The sequence below is a fragment of the Megalops cyprinoides genome, chromosome 4 (assembly GCF_013368585.1).
Source record: "Megalops cyprinoides isolate fMegCyp1 chromosome 4, fMegCyp1.pri, whole genome shotgun sequence".
Taxonomy (NCBI): Eukaryota; Metazoa; Chordata; class Actinopteri; order Elopiformes; family Megalopidae; genus Megalops; species Megalops cyprinoides.
Genome location: NC_050586.1, coordinates 513,521 through 536,057, shown reverse-complemented (window position 1 = coordinate 536,057; position 22,537 = coordinate 513,521). Strand labels below are relative to the sequence as shown.

Below are 22,537 nucleotides of genomic sequence, written 5' to 3'. Positions count from 1 at the left end.
TTTAATGGGAAGTCGATAAATTGCTATGATCGGGCCGCCCCCCGCTGCAGCGACCGCCCTGCACATGTTCGCTCGCCTGGTAGCCTTCTGCTAGCGGTCCCGGGCGCGTTGAAGCAGTCAGCGAAAGCCATCGCCTCGCATCATTAACCTCGTTAAGGAATTGCAACATTCTCAATACATACATAAACAAAGACTGCAACAGCACTTTAAAACGGTCATAAAAACGAAATCCAAGAGTGTCACCGTACGTAAAAAGTAAGTTGTGGGGTGCAAAATATTTTATTTTCGAAGGCAAATTTATTAAAATGTATTTTTTATCATTTTCGATCAAACAGTAAGTATCAAAGAGATTTGTTTCTATTCAAATAAGAAAGATGACCTCTCAGTTTTACTGAAAAGGGTTATTCTTGCGAAGTGCGCAAAGGATCAAGTGAAAAACTGCGTGCTCCCGCTGAAAGGCGCAGAGATTTTGCATGTGAAAAGACCCTGCTAAACCTTCGGCTCCTGCCATAGACGGTCCCCGGCTCCGGGTTAATGAAGTGCGGATTGAGTTCTGCTGAGCTCCCGGCAAACAAAAACACAACACGGAGAGACTTAAAAGCAGGGGATCAGCGACTCTGATTAATCTCATTGACTCAATAAACCGAACACAACAGCCTTCGAATCAAATTAGGAGTCAATCAAAGGCCAATTTCCATTGCGAGACAAGCGTCTGTGAAAAAATGTGTCTTTGGAGGTGGCCTGACAATTACATAAAGCTGTTTTGATCTTGCATATTTAAAACAGATTGCGATTTGACTCGTGAGTCATGCAATATGCGACACATTCAACAGTATTTGATCAATATGTCTATTTAAGAATGAACACGATTTCACGCAAAGTGAAACCCACACTCTCATTCACTGCGCGGGTCGGTATGAGAAGCTGAGCGCAGAGACGGATCTCGGGTCGCGTCCGTCACGGCTCCGAGCGTGGAAAGCCCCACGGAGCGTCCTCACGCCTGGACGCAGTGGAGAGAAGGGCTTCGTAATCCACAGCCTGCAGACACTGTCTCACCCTGGAGAGCGCAGAGCGCTTTGGAGGGAGGTGTCTTCTGAACTCATGATGCCTGTTAACAAGGATGTTAGCTGACGCATCAGTGGTAAGAACACGCCGGGTATTCCGCTAGAGTGGATACAGGAATAGACCTGGAAATCCACGGCTCTCTCAATGCCCCGGTTAAGCTCCTAGTACTGATAGTCTAAACTGTAACCCGTTGGGGCAGGAGTCTGCGGCCACGGCTGAACAGACTCGCCGTCTGCGCAGCGCCTGCGGCACGCGAGCTGCAGCGCGTGCTATCTGTCCAACCAGAGACCCCCTCTCCTTTTTAATAACACGTTATTGTAAGGTTGAAAAACGAGAAATTCTATTCTGGGATGTCCTCAACAAAATAAAGACAAATTGTCACAATTTATTCATTCATCAGCTTAAGTTTCAGCATATTTTTATTCCGGGCAAACATGAGTGTACCGTTATCACAGAAGCTGCGCTGGAGTGATTTATTGAACCGATCGGAGGGGGAAATCAGCAGCTCAATTTAAACAGCTCAGGTTTAAATGACATACCTTTTACTGATATTTGTTTTATGGTGGACCAAGAAAAAGACAGACAGAACAGCAGGCCAGCGATCAGCACGCTTCCGTAATGCCACTGCACCACCACGCAGCTGTGAATGCTTCCTGTTTAACATTCCAACGTTCGCCTTACTGATTTATTTATACTAATAATACATTTAGGGATAAGTCACATTTGTAAAACGATTATGAGCATCGCTTCAAGAATCACCGTAAGGACACACTGCCAGCCTGTCATTTGTACTGGAATACAGTGAAAATGAAAGGAGGACTAACGAAATCACATGTCCTTTTTCAGCGGGAGCGAGCTGCTGCAGGGAGACAATGCAAAGCAGAGAAAAGGATGAAAAGGAAGCTCTGCGTTTTTTTTTTGGGGGGGGGGGGGGGGCGTCCCTCAAACTACAATAACTAAACGCACTGACTTCTGGAGGAAGTACTCAGGTACACTGCACCTATGCATGCTACCACAGTGCACGCTACCTGCAGAGGGAAAACACAACCAGACAAAAACATTTTTTTTTTAAAATGTTGAACCCCCCCCCCCCCCCCCCCCCAAGACACACACACACACACACACACACACACACTCTCTCTCTCTCTCACACACTCTGTCTCACACTCACTCTCTCTCTCTCTCTCTCTCTTTCTTGCTCTCTCTCTCACCCTTGCACACAAGAACACACAAGATTCATATAATTAAACTCTAACACAGTCACACCATGACAGCTCATTTGAGGTTGGATCCTCCCCTAAAATAAAAACAAAACAAAAGCCCACCTGGGCACTCATACCCTCTGTAGGGGGACACCAGCAGTGGGCTGTGGGGTGAGGGGGTGAGCGGCAGCGCATAGCAGGAGGCTGCAGGTGGGATTTGGGAAGGATGGGGGTGAAGATGCCACACCCTCCCAGAAGCACCTAAATGCGGTCAGTCTCTGCTGCGTCCCCTGCTGCCTGCAGGCAGCTCGGCGTGTGTTTGGTGGCAACGCTCCGAGCTGAGACTGAGTGAGTCAGAGTGCTGTGTGTCAGCTGCTCCCCCGCTGAGAGGGTGAACCCCCTGCTGCATTTGATTGGTGGTCTCTGCACTTGCACTATCCCTTATCCCAGGTTAGAGCGCCGCTGCGTCTGAACGCTGCTGGGTCCGGCAGCTGCGACAGGGAGAGCTCTGAGTGCCGGCTAAAGCAGGACACGGGGCCGCTGTTCAGCTGGCCTCCGCCGACGGCTGCTGCTGCTTCCTCCTCCTCTTCCTCTTGGGGGTGGAGTCTCCCTCCATGCCACTGGCGTACTCGGCACACAGAAGCTTCAACATTCGCTCCCTGCTGCTCGGCTTCCTGGGGGCTCTGCAGAATGGGAGAGAATCTGCCATGAGTCAGAGTCAGTGAGGCCTGGAGGATCAGCCCTGCGTCAGAGTCAGTGAGGCCTGGAGGATCAGCCCTGCGTCAGAGTCAGTGAGGCCTGGAGGATCAGCCCTGCGTCAGAGTCAGTGAGGCCTGGAGAGTCAGCCCTGCGTCAGAGTCAGTGAGGCCTGGAGGATCAGCCCTGCGTCAGAGTCAGTGAGGCCTGGAGGATCAGCCCTGCGTCAGAGTCAGTGAGGCCTGGAGAGTCAGCCCTGCGTCAGAGTCAGTGAGGCCTGGAGAATCAGCCCTGCGTCAGAGTCAGTGAGGCCTGGAGGATCAGCCCTGCGTCAGAGTCAGTGAGGCCTGGAGAATCAGCCCTGCGTCAGAGTCAGTGAGGCCTGGAGGATCAGCCCTGCGTCAGAGTCAGTGAGGCCTGGAGAATCTGCCCTGCGTCAGAGTCAGTGAGGCCTGGAGAATCTGCTGTGAGTCACAGTCAGTCAGACTCTTTAGTGCAGACCTCCTTGTGTCAGTTTCCTCACCGATCCTGGGGCACCAGCCGGGTTGCAGGAGAAAGAGGAAAGTGATGAAAATCCATTACAACTCCCCGAACCCCCCAAAAAAACCCCACTACAGACAGGGACAGACGTTCAGGGTTTGGGGGAGAGGAGCTGGCCACAGGCTCTCTGAGAATAATGAAAAGGTTAGTCCCCCAGCAGGGCAACAGCGCAAATGATACAAAGGAAAATTTCCCTCTACCAACAGCAGCAGACATGTCTGCCCAGCATGGCATCCCACTTCATCTGATCACAGGGTCCCCGACAGCGGGCCAGGAACAGGCCTGCTCTTCCTGCTGTGTCCCCTGTAGGGACCCCTGCTGGATGGAGGATGACGGTGCAGGTGCCAGCCGTGTGGCTGTGGAGCATTACCGCATTTTTTGAGATTTTGTTTTCCCTTTACCTGTCTCTGTAAAGGTACGGTGTGTAATTGTACTAAGGGTAGTACTAAGGTACTAAATTAAATTAAATCCTTTAAAATCTCACCAAGGAGTACAATGTTCCACAATTCTGATCACTTTTGTATTGGACTGAGGAAAAGCATCAAATTGAGCTACTGTTGCAGGTGTGGAGGAAGGACTCAGAGTCAGTTTCACTCAAGGCTGGACAGGAAGATGTGCATCTGACACTTTACCTGCAGAGGTCTGTATGAGTGACCTGTTTTACTGCAGCAGAGAGCGCAGCCATGACTGAGACAGACCAACGATTAACAGCAAACTGCGTGTCAAACAGCAGGCGAGAGGGAAGGGTAGCACCTACACTAATCCAGAGAGCGTCCCATCTCATCATTACCACACATATACATCATACATCATACATCATACACGTCACCCTCAGTCTGCAGCACCGCTGCCTGTCAGCCCCCCAACGCAGGGCTCCCTCAAACACACACCGTCTCTGCCCCTGGGTCACCATGGAGACCGGCAGGGAGACATCACCTCTAAATGGAGGAAACTGTATGAATAAAGAATGAAGTGTGGCATTTTAATGTCCAAACACATCAATCCTGCGCCACTTACTATTCATAACACTATAAATATTACCAGAGCTGCACTGCTGTGATTCACTGTCTTTAGAGCCATCAGTATTAGCTGTGAGTGTGAGCTGAGCTCACTGTCCTGCTCTGATGTGTTGATTGCTTTGATGGATTGTTTATTGGCACAATGTGCACGTTACAAGGAGTGTGTCTGTGCGTGCGTGCATGCGTGTGTGTGTGTGTGTCTGTGCGTGCATGCGTGTGTGTGTGTGTCTGTGCGTGCGTGCGTGTGTGTGTGTGTCTGTGCGTGCGTGTGTGTGTGTGTCTGTGCGTGCGTGTGTGTCTGTGCGTGCGTGCATGTGTGTCTGTGCGTGCGTGTGTGTGTGTGTCTGTGCGTGCGTGTGTGTGTGTGTGTGCGTGTGTGACTGTGCGTGCGTGTGTGTGACTGTGCGTGCGTGCGTGTGTGTGTCTGTGCGTGCGTGTGTGTGTGTGTCTGTGCGTGCGTGTGTGTGTGTGTCTGTGCGTGCGTGTGTGTGTGTGTGTGTGTGCGTGCGAGTGACTGTGCGTGCGTGTGTGTGTGTGTCTGTGCGTGCGTGCGTGCGTCTGTGCGTGCGTGTGTGTGTGTGTGTGTGTGTGAGTGACTGTGCGTGCGTGTGTGTGTGTCTGTGCGTGCGTGTGTGTGTGTGTGCGTGCGTGTGTGTGTGTGTGCGTGCGTGTGTGTGTGCGTGTGTCTGTGCGTGCGTGTGTGTCTGTGCGTGCGTGCGTGTGTGTCTGTGCGTGCGTGCGTGTGTCTGTGCGTGCGTGCGTGTGTGTGTGTGTGTGTGTGTGTGCGTGCGTGTGTGTGTGTCTGTGCGTGCGCGTGCGCGTGTGTGTGTCTGTGTCTGTGTCTGTGTGTGTGTGTGTGTGTGTGTGTCTGTGCGTGTGTGTGCGTGTGTGTCTGTGCGTGTCTGTGCGTGTGTGTCTGTGCGTGCATGTGTGTGTGTGTGTGTGTGTCTGTGCGTGCATGTGTGTGTGACTGTGCATGCATGTGTGTGTGTGAGTGACTGTGCGTGCATGTGTGTGTGTGTGTGTGTGTGTGTGTGTGTGAGTGACTGTGCGTGCATGTGTGTGTGTGTGTGTGTGAGTGACTGTGCGTGCATGTGTGTGTGTATGTCTGTGCGTGCATGTGTGTGTGTGTGTCTGTGCGTGCATGTGTGTGTGTGTCTGTGCGTGCATGTGTGTGTGTGTGTGTGTGACTGTGCGTGCATGTGTGTGTGTGTGACTGTGCGTGCATGTGTGTGTGTGCGTCCGGACGGGCAGGGGGGGGGCTGTTTAAAATGAGATTTCACACAATAAGCTGCAGCTGACTGATCACCTCCTGATTGAGACACCCGTAATGAAGTCTCTGCTGACGGGGGCGAGGGGGTGGGGTTTCTGCTTCACCCACCCACTTGCAGCTCTACCTCAGATAGCATGGAAGCTTTCCTAGAGAACTTAACGAAAAAATCAGACACACAGCAAAAAAATTATTTTCACCTAAATTTTGCACAAATGATCTTGGTAAGCCCGAAATCAGCACGCTCCTGCTGAGAGTGTCACAGGGCGATACGCTGCTGTCCTTCTGACATACAGACATCAGCCTGCCGCAGTGCGGCCGTGCTGGAACACTGTGGCCACGCCCAGCTGGCATGCTTTCACCTGGTTACCATGCCAACTAACTTAAGACACATGCACTTGGAGCTGAGGGCACGGGGGCATTCTGGGATGGAGGGGATCTAACTGGCAGATACAGAAGTGCCCCCCCGTGTGGCCCTTAGGACTTCATGACGGGGGTGTGGCGGGGGGTGGAGAGATGGAACAGGAGAGGGAGAGGGAAGCACAGGAACTCTCCCGCTAACGGCATGCGTGCTTCCGGGGAGAGAGAGCCTCATGGCGCTTGGGGATGCGAGCCGCAGTCACGGGCGGGGCGCCCAAACGACATGAGAAAACACCGTGCTCCTGCCTGCGCCTCCCGGGGAGGCTCCGGCTCATCTCCTGCCTCTGAACGCGGGCTCCATCCTCGAGCGGGGCGGCCTGACGGGGCCTCGGCTCGCACCCTGACCCTCAGGGGACTCCCAGGTGACCGCTAATGACCATGCACCCAGGACGCGTTACAGGGTCACTTAGCAACCGCCCCTCACCTCCCATGACAGAGAGACGCCAAGCAGGCAGCTACCCCCCACTGGCCATCGGTACACTGCCTGCACCTGCACCACCATGCCACGCCCAAACACCTCACACACACCTTCCGCCAGGGATGAGGTAAGTGTGATACAGAGAGAGAGAGAGAGAGAGAGAGAGAGGAGGGAGAGAGGGAGAGAAGGAGGGAGAGAGGGAGAGAGGAGAAGGGGGGAGAGAGAGAGAGAGAGAGAGAGAGAGAGGGAGGGAGGGAGTGAAAGAATGAGATAGTGAGTGCCCAGTTGAGGGATGATCCATGATCATCTACAAACAGGCACGCACGCACAGCCTCTGTCTGAGGCACCCCAGACCAAGCGGTGCTCCCAACCCAACGCACTTTCCACCGTAGAGCTGGAAGCAGGAAGCAGGCTGGCTCATTATATACATTCACCTTTACATTCATGCATTCATTACATCTGTGACTACAACACAAGCAAAAAACGAAGGAGTCAACAATATTAGAAGCGCTGCATGACCATGTTTCAATGGTTGGCCAGACAAGGTACAAGCTAGCTGCTAGAGATAACGAATGTGTTAAACCAGTAGATTACTGTCTTTGTTATAGTTTAGTAGGAAACAGTAATGAGACATGAGAAATTCCTTTAGGGGGTAGTGTTTCAGGTGCTCAGGTGAGAGCGGAAGAGCTGTGTCTTCAGATGTTTCTTGAAGACAGAGAGGGACTCGGCAGAACGGATGAAGTGTGGAAGTTCAATGGCAGAGAAAGTTCTGGATAGTGATTTTGTGCCGCGGCGTGACGAGACCACCAGATGCCGGTCGATAGCAGAGTGTAGTGGTTGGGAGGTAGAGCCGGAAGCTCATGTATTATAATTTACAGCAGAAGGCAGGGCGCAGTCTTACCTCTTCTCTTTGCCCTGGGCCCCCCCAGCCCCCCCGGCCCCCGCCAGGCCCTGGGGGGCGTCTCTCAGGCCGAAGCTCTTGGCGGCGTGGCCCAAGTGCAGGCAGCGGATGTGGAAGATGTGCTTGAGGCTGGCTGGGTAGGTGGTGTACGCCCGCAGGAAGGACTGCAGTGCTGCGCAGACAGACAGACAGACAGACAGGTCGCTCGTCACCAAGGTTTTAACCCAACAGAACACAGAGCCCCCAGCATGCAACTCAGTTCTGCCCCTCTGTCCTGAGGGAGTCTGTCGGTCTCTCGCTACCGTCTGACCAGAATAATGGAGCCAGCAAATTTCAACCAAATCTCCATTTTCCTGCCTGGTGTACCCGTTTGGTAAAAATAGCTGCACTGCCTGGCTACCTGTACACCCACGGAGCCACACCCATACTGAGCCACCCCCACAGAGGGCCACACCCACATAGGGCCACACCCACACAGGGCCACACCCACACAGGGCCACACCCACACAGGGCCTGCACTGCTGCACACACTGACTGTACAGAGAAGGCAGGAGGTGGAGTTTAAAAAGGATGGGGGTGGGCAGTGTGTTTGAACCCTCAGTGCCCCCAGCGATACAGTCAGCGATTTGGTTAATTCTCAGCTGGGGGGCACAGGATATGACATCAGCCCTTCGTCCTGATGCCTGGCTTCCCAGTGGGGAGAACTGTGATGGGGGTAGTATTATACTGTGCTATTGTCTTTTTTGGCATCACTGTGGCTAAATTGGGCTCTTGTAAAATTTGTAAAAAGCAACCTGTGCAAATGCAAACCCTGGTACGATAAAAGAAAGGGATTCTGGGATGCCACAACAACTGAGAGCAACTGAAAGGTTTTTTTTTCAGGTTGGGGGGAGGTGCTTAGGGCAGGTCTGCACGTTCATACCTCTCTTGGCCATTTGCAGCGAGTCCTCGCTGCTGTGAACCACATTCTCAAACTCCGTCTGCAGCACCGTGGCTCTTTCACACACCTCCTGCTTCTGAGCACCTGGAGTCTACAGAGACAGAGGGAGAGAGAGAGAGGGTTACGGTTAGGGTAAGAGATGCAGAGGGGTCAGGGTTAACCCCTTCCACAGCTCACAGAGAGGGCAGAGCAGGCTGTATCTGAGAGATCACAGGCTAGTCTCAGCATTCTCCAACACCTGTGTGTCTCTTCCTAATTATCCTTTGCCGAGCCTTTTTGCATATTTGACTGACAATGGAATCTCAAACTGATGAAGATTCTCAGAATGAGGGCAGAGAAGCTAACTACGATTAAACGAACTGCGATTAAATGAAAAACAACAGAGATGACGATTTCCACAGTCATGAATGAGGCAGACGGCACGTGTGACAGTAATTACACTTCTGCTAATGAACACAGCACACACTGTGCAGCACACACTGTGCCCCCCAGCTTTGCCTGGTCAGTGTGTGCTCCTCTCCCCCCCCCCCCCCAGCTTTGCCTGGTCAGTGTGTGCTCCTCTCCCCCCACCCCCAGCTTTGCCTGGTCAGTGTGTGCTCCTCTCCCCCCACCCCCAGCTTTGCCTGGTCAGTGTGTGCTCCTCTCCCCCCACCCCCAGCTTTGCCTGGTCAGTGTGTGCTCCTCTCCCCCCCCCCAGCTTTGCCTGGTCAGTGTGTGCTCCCCCCCCCCCCCCCAGCTTTGCCTGGTCAGTGTGTGCTCCTCTCCCCCCCCCCAGCTTTGCCTGGTCAGTGTGTGCTCCTCTCCCCCCACCCCCAGCTTTGCCTGGTCAGTGTGTGCTCCTCTCCCCCCCCCCCCCCCCCCCCCCCAGCTTTGCCTGGTCAGTGTGTGCTCCTCTCCCCCCACCCCCAGCTTTGCCTGGTCAGTGTGTGCTCCTCTCCCCCCACCCCCAGCTTTGCCTGGTCAGTGTGTGCTCCTCTCCCCCCCCCCCCCCAGCTTTGCCTGGTCAGTGTGTGCTCCTCTCCCCCCACCCAGCTTTGCCTGGTCAGTGTGTGCTCCTCTCCCCCCACCCCCAACATCGGGCAGCAATATCCCCGCCAGCAGGCGTGACAGAGCGCCCTGTGGCACCAGCCAAAAAGGAAATTAAATGCGGATTAAAGATGACATTTTGGAAGGACTCCTTGAAGTGCGGTCAGGGATGGGGCGTGGGGGCGTGCGGTCAGGTGAAAGTGGGCTGTAATGTATTGGCCCTTACACAGGACTAACGAAGACAGTGATGATGTCTTGCACTGTGGTGGTGTGGTCCACAGCACGATACTGCTGCTCTCAACAAGGTAGGACCAAACAAGACCACAGATCCTCAGACAGGACCAAACAAGACCACAGATGCTCAGACAGGACCAAACAAGACCACAGATCCTCACTCAGAATGTGAACCCCGGGAGGGCTGGGATTAGATGCAGTTTTAGGCATTCCTTTAGACAGCTCCACTCGCGGTCTCTGACACAGAGCGAAGCTGCAGGGTTCGGCAGCACCGTCACACGCCTGCCCTGTGCGGGACGGGGTGTTTAAACAGAGCTCTGTTCTCCGGTGGGGTCTCACCTTGCGGCCCCACTTCCCCCTGCCCCTGAAGCGCTCGTCCTGCATGAGGCTGGACAGGATGTCCTCCATCTTCAGCTCTGACAGGCTGCAACACACAAGCAGCACAAACATTACTGCACCATAACCCCATCACAACCAAAACACAGCCGCACCACAGCCAAAACGCAGACGCACCACAGCCAAAACGCAGACGCACCACAGCCAAAACACAGCCGCACCACAGCCAAAACACAGCCGCACCACAGCCAAAACACAGCCGCACCACAGCCAAAACGCAGACGCACCACAGCCAAAACACAGCCGCACCACAGCCAAAACACAGCCGCACCACAGCCAAAACACAGCCGCACCACAGCCAAAACACAACCTCTGCTGTTACCAGGATCATTTCATGTATTTTTGTTTTTGCTCAGTTGCACCGCCTGTCAGAGCAGCACAGTCCCAGCAGGGCACAGACACACACACAAACACCCCGCACACCCGCACTGCCTCACACTCCTCACACTCCTCCCTGCCTCACCGCCTCACACAGCGGAGGCATATCGCTGTTCATTTACATTACAGGTGTCAGACTCAGGTATGCATGCTCACCTGGGTACGTACAGTAAAAGGGCTCACAGCTGATTGGCTAACAGTAACCTGTCAGGCATCGCTTTTAAAAACGCCCGACCGACATGGGAACAAACACACGGTCAGAGAAAGGTGACAGTGGCTGGGCGGGGCGGGGCGGGGCGTGGCTCACCTGATGTTGTGATTGGCCAGCACGTTCAGGTAGGCGCTTTCGGAGGGCGTGAGGAAGAGGAGGCTGCTCCCGTGAGAGCCGATGCGTGCCGTGCGACCAACACGGTGAATGTACTCCGCCGCCGAGCACGAAGGATTATACTGCAGGAGAGAGAGAGAGAGAGGGAGGGAGTGAGAGAGACAGAGAAAGCGAGAGAGAGAGCGAGAGAGAGAGAGAGAGGGAAAGAGGGAGACAGGGAGAGAGGGAGAGAAAGGGGGACAGAGGGAGAGAGAGAAGGGGGTTACACTACAGAGCAAAAACACGCAGGACACAGAGAGAGAGGGAAGGGGGTACAGGCTGGGGAGAGGAGGTACACTGCTGGTACCTTCGCCCTGTGTTTCCAGGGTGATGTGTCAGACAGTCAAACAGCACACACATTACAACAGAGTCTGCTGAACTCTACCTTTCCTGTTGCTAAATATCTAAACTCTGCTGTCCTAAACGGTTGCTCATAACGGGTGGGGTTTGGGTTGAACCTGGACAGGACACCGAGAGACAACATTACCCCCAGCCCTTCCTAACAGCTACACCCTGTTAGTTACAAGCTGCTATCCGAGTTATGAAGATAAAATTGCTCACCTGTACAATCCAGGTCACCTGAGGAAGATCCAACCCACGCGCTGCCACATCCTGCTCATGAAAGAGAGAGAGACACACACACACACACACACACACACACACACACACACACACACACACACACAGTGCATTAAGTCTAAACAGTCTGGGAACTCCATACAGACAGACATCACTTGCCCATCACTGGGCAGCAGTGTTTCTGAGTGACAGTGCCATGCAGGTCCCTGCTGTCACACTGTGAGCTCTGATGTACTGTGACTTCGGTACTGTGAGCTCTGATGTACTGTGACTTCGGTACTGTGAGCTCTGATGTACTGTGACTTCGGTACTGTGAGCGTCTCGCTGACAGGGTTGCGGTTCTCCCTGCCCCGTGTTGCGGTTTCTGCGTGTGAATACGTGGCGTCGGGCAGCAAGCAGGAGCAGCGCCGGGGGCAGAGTCTGGTGCTGCCAGCTTGTCAGGCGGATTAAAACGACTCATTTATTCGCTGAAGAATCTCGCAAAGCGACTGGGCAGCAGAGGGGGGTGCTGGCAGGGAGAGAGCCCCCCTAAACACACACACACACACACACACACTCTCTCTCTCTCTCTCACACACACACACACACAGCCCTGCCTGACTGCCTGACTGTAGCAGTGTGTGGAGGCCGAGCTGGCAGCGCCCAGGCTAGAGTGCGCGCTCAGTCCTGCAGGAGGTGAGGACGACAGGTGATTGGCTGGGATGGAACCCCCGGGGGGGGGCTCGGCTGGCTGCCTTACCTTTCTGCTCCAGGTACATTGCTGAGAGGGGCAAGGGGCAGGGTTACCATGGCGATGGCTGCTTTCACTGCTGCCAAAGAGCACAGACAGCAGGGTGTGACCCCTGCAGCCCACAGCCTGCAACTCACACTGCAGCACAGCCAATAGGGAGCAGAACAGGCCTGGGGGCGGGGCTTCACAGGTCTGTCTGTGCCTGGGACCCCGCGCACAGGGCAACCCCGCACACAGGGCAACCCCGCACACAGGGCAACCCCGCGCACAGAGAAACCCCGCGCACAGAGAAACCCCCGCGCACAGAGAAACCCCCGCGCACAGAGAAACCCCCGCGCACAGAGAAACCCCCGCGCACAGAGAAACCCCCGCGCACAGAGAAACCCCCGCACACAGAGAAACCCCCGCACACAGAGAAACCCCCGCACACAGAGAAACCCCCGCAAGTGGACAGACTGGAGTTTTACTGTAAATAAAAGCACTGCGTGTACTATCCCTACGCATCTTCCCTGTCAGGAAAAAATGCTCTTGGCTAACATTCTTTCCACAGAATTCCCTCATTGGCCGAGAGAGACAACGTCATCTGACCGAGAAAATGAAACGTTTTCAGCTGCTGGAAACCAGGATGGAAGGTGAGTATCCAGTAAAATGATCGTTGTACTCAAACCATGCCATTAACCAAATTGCACTAGGCTAATTGGACCTTTTTGAATCGAGGTAAGTCTACGCTTAAGCTAAAAACAAGCTTGGAATATAAAAGAAATAAGGACTTGTAATAAGGACTAATTGATGCACTTATGCTATAAATTGCAACAGTCTGACACTGCACATTTAACAAAAGTAATGTATATTTATTCTTTCAAATGAAACATTCAAAGAAATTTACCCGAAAGCACAGCCTTTCTGAATTACGGTCGTCATTTAAGCAACCGTTCATGAAATTAAACTTCAGCTCGCTTGCGGTTGCACTGTATGTCGGAACGTCGCGGCAAAGCTGAAAATACCTGGCGCTTTGATATTTCTTCATTTGGCCTCATCATCATGGAAGTCGAGTTATTAAAATAAAAATTTGCAGCACACAGTTTGCACTTCACAGTATTTTCGCTAACTTTATCACAGTCCTTCCACACGGTACCCTACTTTTGTATGAGCTGTCCATTTTTCACATAAATGAGCCCATATGAGCATGGGCTCCTAGAATCTCCCCGCAGCTTCAGAAAAAGAGAGAGAGAGAGAGAGCGAGAGAGAGAGGCAGAGAGGGGGGGAGGGGGGTCTAGAGGTTAGCAGCAGGTCAGTGCTGTGTCAGCAGTGTCTCCTTCTCAATGGCGTTACAGCCAGGCCTGGGTTTATCGGTTGTAATTGCTCCACATATCTACCATTTCCAGGCTGCTGGCAGGAAAAATGGCCAGAATTCACACGCTGAGGGTCAGCATCTGCTGCCATGCCTGCGCCCAGGCTGGGGGGGGTCGGGGGGGTCGGGGGCGGGGAGCTGGCAGCCGCCATTAACATGGAGAGGGCGGAGCAGAAGATGCTTAACGGTTTGGCCTTTCACACGCTCTGAACCCCGTCTGGGTGGTTTTCCTCTCTCTTTAATCTCTTTAGCCGCACACCGCCACACGCTTACACACCTTGCCACACGCTTACACACCCAGCCACACGCTTACACACACTTACACGCCTACCTCCTTACATACATGCCTGCACACATTTACACACGCTTACACACATGCACACGCTTGCACACGCTTGCACACTGACTGTGCGGTCTCCCCTGCCCCCTGCAGCGGGACTCACCGTGCACAGCAGGACGCCTGTGCTGCTGTGGGAAAACTCGCGGAAAACCTCAGTTCTCTCCTGCAGAGGGCGAGAGGGACAGGCAGGGTGGTGAGCGGCGCCAGCACCGCTGTCCCGCTGGGGGTTTCAGCTTTTCTCCTCTATTCAGCGCTCACATCTGAACAAATGCTGAAACGCAGTTCAGCTCTCACCTCCTGCGCCATGCTGCCGTGCAGTTTGAGGAAGGCCAGCGGGGGGCGCTGTGTGGGCGTGGCAGAGGGCTCTGTTTTTCCACACAGCACAGCAGTGAAGAGCATCAGCAGGAAGTCCACCGCCTCCCGGCTGGACAGGAACACGATCAGCTTGTGTCCCGACTCGAACTGGGGGGGCACCGTGAGGGAGGAACATGTTACACGCACCACACTGTGTTCATTAAGGGCCACACTGTAACTGCTTCAGCATTACACACGGCCCTGGGCCTGTGCTTGCGAGTGAAGCCAGGGACTTTCCTGACCTTGCACTTGCCCAGGATGAAGGCAGCCAGGCAGACCAGGCGCAGTTTGCTGGGGACCACCACCACATGCTGCTGCAGCTTCTCAGGCACTGCGAAACTGTCCGTCAGACCGGGGCCTGCAGGGTCAGAGGTTGGCTGTGCGGGGTCAGAGGTCGGCCTCGCTGATTCACAAATCTCCCTGAGGGGCTCAGACACCTGGATGCTGACTGGATCCTTCAAGCTGATCCCAGCTAACCTGGAGACACCTGTAACACCACACACACACACACACACACACACACACACACACACAGAAATCCATTTAAATTGCTTGGTATAAAATGGCCTCAAAGGAAATGCACGCACTGCTGAAATCACCCGTCTCCCTGGCTGCATGTGCCCGTGTGAGTGCCTGGCCAATATTATCATGGGAATATTCCAGCAAACACATGCTGTCCAACAGGAGTTTGGAAATACAGCCAAAGCACACCGACGCTCACAGAACACAACTATGGCGTAGGTGCTGCAGCAGTACTGCTGTTTCTGCTACCACCATTTCTGATATTATACATATTATACAACTCCCAAAGACACTGTGCTGCTGCTACAACTACTGCTGCTGCTCCTATTCACACCATTACCGCTGCTGGCTCTGCCAGCAACACCGCCACTCTCACACTGGCTGCTGTGTGGTGCAGCCTGTGCTTTATCAGCACCACATTATTGAGTGTGTATTGTGATGATATGTCTTCAGAGCTGAGATGCTGTGGAGAGAAAGCAGCAGCTGATGGGCTCGAGACCCGGTGTGGGACGTGCCTTCGGTGAGGGTGGCCGACAGCAGGATGTTCTGCCGGGCGGGGGCGGCGGTGTTCAGGGCGTTCAGGATCACGCTCAGGTCCTTCTCAAAGCCCAGGTCCAGAGTCCTGTTCAAACACACGATCACCGTCACAGTGACGGTCGTGGTCAGCGACGGTCGGAGTCACGGTCGTGGTCGGTCACCTGACTCGGCTCTCTCGGCCTCGGTCCTCACCTGTCCGCCTCGTCCAGGACGAGGCAGCGAACTCCACTCAGCACGATGCTCAGGGTGTTTTTGATGTGGTCGACCAGCCGTCCCGGTGTGGAGATCAGGATGTTAACGCCCTTCCTCAACCTGAACACAGAAACAGCGTTCAGTAGTGACACCTTTCCTGCTGCGTCTCTCTCAGAGCTGTTAGCAGGCCGCGGGTTGGATTCCCGGGTGGGGCAGGGCACTTAACCTGACCTGCGTCTGTAAGCATGCGGATGTGCGATGCAATGCCGAGCATGCGGGCCGTCTGCCAGGCAGACAGTAAAGAAGGGATCGTTTACAGAGGAAAGCAGGAGAGACTGCACTCGTTCTCACCGTGCTTTCTCCGACTTCCTCTTCTCCCCTCCCATCAACACTCCAGGCACAATCCAGGTAAAGGGCTGCTCGACCAAAAACAGGGGGAGAGAGAGAGAGAGTGAGAGTGAGAGAGAGAGAGAGAGGGGGAGAGAGAGAGGGTGGGAGAGTGGGAGAGGGAGAGAGAGGGGGAGAGAGAGAGGGTGGGAGAGTGGGAGAGGGAGAGTGAGAGTGAGAGAGAGAGGGGGAGAGAGAGAGGGTGGGAGAGTGGGAGAGGGAGAGTGAGAGAGAGAGAGAGGGTGGGAGAGAGGGAGAGTGAGAGAGTGAGAGTGAGAGTGAGAGAGAGAGGGGGAGAGAGAGAGGGTGGGAGAGTGGGAGAGGGAGAGTGAGAGTGAGAGAGAGAGGGGGAGAGAGAGAGGGTGGGAGAGTGGGAGAGGGAGAGTGAGAGTGAGAGAGTGAGCGGGAGAGTGAGTGGGAGAGTGAGTGGGAGAGTGAGTGGGAGTAGGAGAGTGGGAGAGTGAGAGAGAGAAGGAGGAGGAGGGGGAGAGAGAGAGAGTGGAAGAGAGAGAGAGGGAGAGGGGGGGAGAAAAGGAGAGAGGGAGAGAGAGAGAAAGGGTGAAAGAGGATGGCAGGAAAGGAGGTGTGTGAAGCCTCTTTCTCTTTCTTGTGTGATGAAGTGAAGCTTCACCTTCAGCAGCTTTTGGATGATCTGGAAACTCTGCTGGGCGAGCTGTGGAGACAGAGAGTGCATTACACACTAACACAGAGACACAGAGTGCATTACACACTAACACAGAGACACAGAGTGCATTACACACTAACACAGAGACACAGAGTGCATTACACACTAACACAGAGACACAGAGTGCATTACACACTAACACAGAGACATAGAGTGCATTACACACTAACACAGAGACACAGAGTGCATTACACACTAACACAGAGACACAGAGTGCATTACACACTAACACAGAGACACAGAGTGCATTACACACTAACAGAGTGCATTACACAGTGACACAGAGACACAGAGTGTGGATGGGGAGGAGGTGTGTGGGGTGCTGGCAGGCAGATATGGCTGTTGGGTGTGTTTCACTGAGGGGTGAATCTAAGGCATCAGTAAGGAGACCCTGTGAGAGCTGCAGCTCTCAGCTCCGCTGACCCGGTGGGGGGTGTGCGGAGTGATTCGGGGGACACGCCCTTACCTCTCTGGTGGGGACGACGATGACAGCGAGTGGCCCGTCCCCGCGCTGTGGAACAGAGTGAAGAGATGCAGCGGTCAGAGTGACACTCCGCGCGTCTGAGATACACACCACTTCACAGCATCACTACAGGAAATGCTATTAAAGATCGCATAAGGGAACGGAATCATGAGCGCGTGGCTCAGCTTTGCACCAATCACGGCGCATCCAGGCGGGTGGCGGGAGGCATGGTGGCGGCCTGGTGGCTCCGCGGTGCGTGCCTTGGGGCGATGGCTGGGGGTTGACGGCACCACGGTGAGCTCTGTTATCACACAGTAACCAAACCCCAGCCGCCATTTAGCTTTATTTAGTAATGCGCTGTAACTATTCCTGCAAACGTCCGCTGACAGGGGCCAGTGAATAATTTAGACCTTTTAAAAGCATTGTTTTCATGGCTTCCATCCAGCACACAGGTACAGCAGTCTCTCCTTACCTGGACATCACCGATACACCTGCCTCTCTCCCTGCGTTTCTCTTTACCTCTCCATCTCTCTGTTTACCTCTCTCCCTCCCTCTCTCACTCCATCACTCTCTTTCCCAAGCACATGCCTCTCTTGCTTGTTGCAGGTCTTTGCAGACAAATCACTGACAGTAAATCCTGAGCCTCGGCTTTAGCAGGCCTAACCCAACAGCCATCCCACTCTGAAACACTGCCGCTATACTTAACACTTCAAAATACTGCACTTACACTGAACACTCTGAGACACCGTGGCTTAAGCTGAACATTAAGGCAGTCTACGTGCTGTTCAGCATCAATACTGTCTGAAGACGAAACTGACTGTTAAAAAGCATTGCATATGGTCGTGTTTGTGGCAGTGTGACCTGCCCTGTGGTTTTTGGGGTGTTCAGAATCACACAGACACCCCCTTATCCTGGCTAAAGTGAGAGAGCACATCTGTTAAATTTAAGTGCTTGGATTGTTTAATAAATCAATTATTCATGAAGGGTTCTTAACTGAAACAAACGGATCAGAGGTACCCCTCTTTATACATCTCACGATTTTTTGGAGAATAAATCACCCCATTAGCCCAAAATCCCTGTGGTGAGGACTGGATTAACCCCCCCCCCACCCCCTCGGGGAGCCCCTCTACAGAAGTTCCGGAGGGCGTGGAGGAGGTGCTTCAGTTTCGCTGTCATAACTGCAGAACTGTCTCTGATTACAGCAGCAATTTCATAAATAATGAGCTTTTACTACCATTACTGGGTTTATTCATATATATTTGTGCACACATTTAAACTTTATATACCTTATATACCTTTATGCCGCCAAAGATTTAGATGCTTGCTGTCAGACGCTGTTATTTTATAAAGGTAATGATTTTGTGACACAATTTACCTTTATTTTGTTATACAGATTTATAATATTACAATTGTAAAATATCTGGTTAGTTTGCAGTGCTTCTGTGATGAGCTGCTTTGCTAATTTAGACTCACCTTGATCTTGGGCTGCACAGCTTGCAGGGCCTGCACCAGTGGAATTCCGTACGCCAGCGTTTTACCTGGAGAGACAGAGCGCACTCAGAACTGTGCCTATACCCCCCCCCCCCCCCCGGCCCCCGCCCCCGCCCCCCACCTCCAGCAACCTGCCTCCACTGCTAAACCGGTCCCAAGATGAGCAGAAAACCTGTCCCTTAAACCTGGCCCAGATCCTGCTGGGAGCAGAGTATGAGTGCAGACCGGATCTCTGACCAGCAGGTCAGTGCTGCCAACATGGCAAATTTACCAGCAATGTTGCTGAGTAACACAAAAAGCTACACTTAGCCATCCTCCAAACGCCCCCTGCTGTACCCCTGTGCCAATCAGAAAAAAGCCACTTTTGGAGGTAAATGTAAGGATGCTACAGTAGCCTGTCATACCTGATCCTGTCTGAGAGCGTATGACTGCATCTCTCCCTCCCAGGAGCACAGGAATGGCCCGCTTCTGCACACTGACGACACAGAGAGGGTCAGAGGTCAGTCACAGCGCAGGGGAAACCAGAGCCAGCACAACTCAGGATAAAACTCCGCCGGTCAGTTTCACTTCCCGCTGATCAGCGGAGCTAAGCAGGCCTCCGGTATGACCCTCCTATGTGCTCTATATAATCAACAATATCCCATCCATCTGTTAGTCTAAGCAACCGGAACTGCATGTAAAACACCAAGCCAGAACCAAGGCCGGGTTACATGTGAGCCACAGTGAATATACTTACATGTCCTGAACGTGTGTGTGTGTGTGTGTTAGTGCCACAGTATACCTGGTCATGCTGGTCACCTTCAGAACATTGGTTAGAGTTGAGAGCTGGAAAAAGAGACACAGAGAGGGAGGGAATTTAGCTAAAACCTGCCAGGAAACACACATACCACTGGGCCTGTCAATCAACGTCAGCCTCGTAGGTTAAGCGCTACATAAGACACCAATTCAAACGCATTAGCGGTTCACCTTAGAGGGAGACTTTATGCAGTCCACTTTACCTTCATTACCCAAACACAGTGTGACACACATTCAAGGTTTTCTGCACAAAGTCAGTAAATATTTCTCAGTGTATGGCTTTGCCTTCCTTTCAGCCATTTCTCTTCCACAACATGGGACTGAAAACATGGATTTAAGTGATACATCATTAACCTGGTTTAATCAGAATGCAGGTCTGGCTCATAACCTTTTGCAGTAACTGAACCCACTCAGTAACTGGGTGTTTGAGTTGGCGTCCACACCTTCATTCTGCAGGGCCGCAGTGTGATCTCTGTCAACACAGTCACTAACCTGGTGAACGTTGCCTCCTTCTGCACATTCAACCACATCAGCTCTCAGAACTGATGTGCATGAGGGTGCAGGCCACATACAGACGGCAGATCATTGTAAATGAATGAAAGAATAAGTCATACTGCGTGTCAATCATGTTCAGCACAAATGAGCTCAGTGCCCTTGGACACTTGTGATTGGTGCAAACCCCAGCACACTCCACAGGTGTGCTGAAAAGGCCGAGCGTTGGGGCGGGGCTATCAGGTGCCACTCACCAGGTGTGGGTGGAGCTCCAACTCTGCAAAGGAGTCGCTGGTGAACACTTTCTCCGACAGCTGCTTCACCGGGGGCCTGTCACCAAAGCCAGTCACAGGAAGTAGTGTCACACACAGTGGGTGGGTCATTAGCAGAGACGTGCCTGTCTGCTGCCCACCCGCCTCACTCACCTGTCCAGGCTGGGGATGTCCGGGTTGTTTCTGAAGAGTGACGAGGTCTTAATAAACAGTCTGTCCGAACCTTTCCCCTCATCCAACTGGCTCTTTTGGGGAGGTTGTGGTGCTCTGGCGGTTTTCTGGGCGTGTTTTTCAGTCTGCCCCCCTTCCTGCACACTCTGAGGTGTCCGTTTTTGGGGAGTGCGTCTGGGGCAGTGTTTGAGGGTGGTGTTGCCCTGCGGGGCGGGGCGGGCTTTCTGCTTGGCGGGGGGCCCATGGGGTCCCGGCGGCAGCTTCCTCTTCTCAGCTCCTCTCTTTTTCTGAGGAAACACAGACAGACGACTGAGGCCTTCCTGAGGGAGGAGCTGGCGTTCTGCTGCTCACCGCCGCCCCCATGACCCGCACACCGGGAGAGAGAGGAACAGGCCAAATGCACATCACAGCAATTATCTAACTTTAACAATAATCACCATCAGGGGTCAAATCATCCAAACACAGGTTTACACGACATTAAAGCACACAGACCACAGCGCTAATATCTGCTAGCTACCCATTTCTCTGCAGCCTTGAAGGGTCTCTTCTTCCTGTTTCTGGAGCTGCAGGCTGGGGCTGCTGGGCCGGAGGTGATATTCAGCATCAGCGTGTCCTCCGCCATCTCACTGTGGCGCAGTTATAAACTGCTATAAAGCCTGCAATGTATGTATGCAGACATCATTCACCACTAATTAACACATTCATTAAAATAACTAAAATAACTTCATTTAATGACAAGAGCAGGTCATGCAGCCCTTCCTTTCTTGAACACTCCAAAACCCCGCTTCCACAACAAAACCTGCTAATCAATTGTCATTATTAATATCCCCCTGAGTCAGAATTACACCCCCTAATGGCAATGTGAAATGTATATTTCACTAGCTAATGCTAGCTATCTAATCACTGCTTTTTATTAAAAATTTTACTTCAGATCAGTGCGGCGGGTGAGCTGGAAACAGGGGAAGCCCGAACACTATCTTTAAATCCATCATTACTTTAATCCTGTTCCCCTTTTTCCTCCCTGATTAACAGTAAAACAAATAATCACAGAATAATCGACACTAATTGCGTAAATGGAGCAAATGATTATGCTCGCGAAACAGCGCAGATTGTCTGTAGTTTGTGTGCTTGCGAAAGCTGCAACGTGAGATTGTTTAATTAACAAGGATGGCATTTATCGATTTAAATTATGTTAAATGCTCATGACACATCACAGCTTTTCTGAGGTCTGTGTTCTAACGTTATTGGTCATTGCACTCAACATAACCTAAAAGTTATTTAAAGTACATAACCTCAGTAATTTAAATAGATTTAACTAAGTTTAGCTCCGTTTTGTAATTTTACCTTCTTTGTAACACAAGAAAGCTATAATGTGAAACATTTAAGAGAAAGGTTTGGGATTACTTGTCACTTAATTATTCAAATTGCCATCCTTGTTAAATTGGTGTCGATTATTCGATTAAGTTACCTTGACTAAATGTACTAAGTCTCGCTTCATGATTTAAATGTATATGTCTGTTAACCAGAACCAGTCTTGTTAGGCCGTAGCCAACGTTAGCTACTACCTACCTAACTAGCTAGGCAGCTATTTAGGCCTTCAGATACTTTCACACAAGCAAGGCAGGTAGTTAATCCTTCAGTGTTAGCTGTGTAAGGATCGGTTACCGCTCGGTGTGCCTGCGGGGTAACCCGGTTAGCTCAAACACACGTGTTCTCCTGCCCTGAATCCAACTGCATACACACCTCCGCTCCCCGATCCTCCACGATCAGCGAATCCTATATCCACACTGACGTGATTCCTGTACACTCCAGTCCCAGATCCAGCTCCGCAGTTGTCTGGATTTGCCTAGATTAAGTACGTTATTTGCTCACTAGTTCTACGGTATATTTTCGTCGCTAATGCTACTCTTACTAGTGCTGCTACCATGACTCTCGGCGTGGTGAGAGGTTGCCAGATGTACTCCATTTCACCTTTCTTCAATCAGGCACATCCCATTTGAAGGCGTTTACACAAACTTCCTCAAGATCGAACCCAAGCACGAGCTGTATTCAACCTTCATTTTTGTAGTGCAATATATTTGCTTCGGTTAAAACAATTTAATCCTCCATTAAGCAACCGTATGTCACTTAATGAACGAGGTTGAACTTTATAAAACTAATCTTCAGCAAAATACCACCCAGCCCGTGTTAATTAGGGGTATATAGTGATTTGCGCTGGTTTTTGCATCGCATCAGTTTGCATCCAAACAAACCTTTAGCAATTCCCACTAGCAAAGACTTGTACCAGAAATAATTTAATTTTAAACA

The 22,537-nt window shown here is 52.3% G+C and overlaps 1 protein-coding gene across 1 annotated transcript; it reads right to left on the bottom strand.

The window, feature by feature from the left end:
* Positions 1-2,254: 2,254 nt before the first annotated feature.
* Positions 2,255-22,149, bottom strand: ddx31 (DEAD (Asp-Glu-Ala-Asp) box polypeptide 31). The gene is made up of 21 exons (XM_036527106.1): positions 21,974-22,149; positions 20,748-20,886; positions 20,213-20,517; positions 20,042-20,117; positions 19,282-19,325; positions 18,905-18,975; positions 18,483-18,547; positions 17,013-17,057; positions 16,493-16,534; positions 15,826-15,890; positions 15,475-15,594; positions 15,261-15,367; positions 14,466-14,710; positions 14,164-14,331; positions 13,973-14,032; positions 11,431-11,481; positions 10,813-10,952; positions 10,071-10,155; positions 8,454-8,562; positions 7,532-7,703; positions 2,255-2,950 (listed from the first exon to the last, which is right to left on the bottom strand). The coding sequence occupies exons 2-21, from the start codon at positions 20,850-20,852 to the stop codon at positions 2,812-2,814; spliced, it is 2,214 nt and encodes a 737-aa protein (XP_036382999.1). The 5' UTR covers positions 20,853-20,886; positions 21,974-22,149; the 3' UTR covers positions 2,255-2,811.
* Positions 22,150-22,537: the final 388 nt, after the last annotated feature.

What these genes read in the sequence shown, in the direction of transcription:
- ddx31 (XM_036527106.1), bottom strand. Translation starts at nt 20,852, where the DNA reads ATGGCGGAGGACACGCTGATGCTGAATATCACCTCCGGCCCAGCAGCC. An exon ending in CTGGCCAATCACAACATCAG is followed by an intron (nt 10,156 to 10,812) that starts GTGAGCCACGCC and finishes TGTGTGTTGCAG; the next exon opens with CCTGTCAGAGCTGAAGATGG. An exon ending in GGGGGAAGTGGGGCCGCAAG is followed by an intron (nt 8,563 to 10,070) that starts GTGAGACCCCAC and finishes CTGTCTCTGTAG; the next exon opens with ACTCCAGGTGCTCAGAAGCA.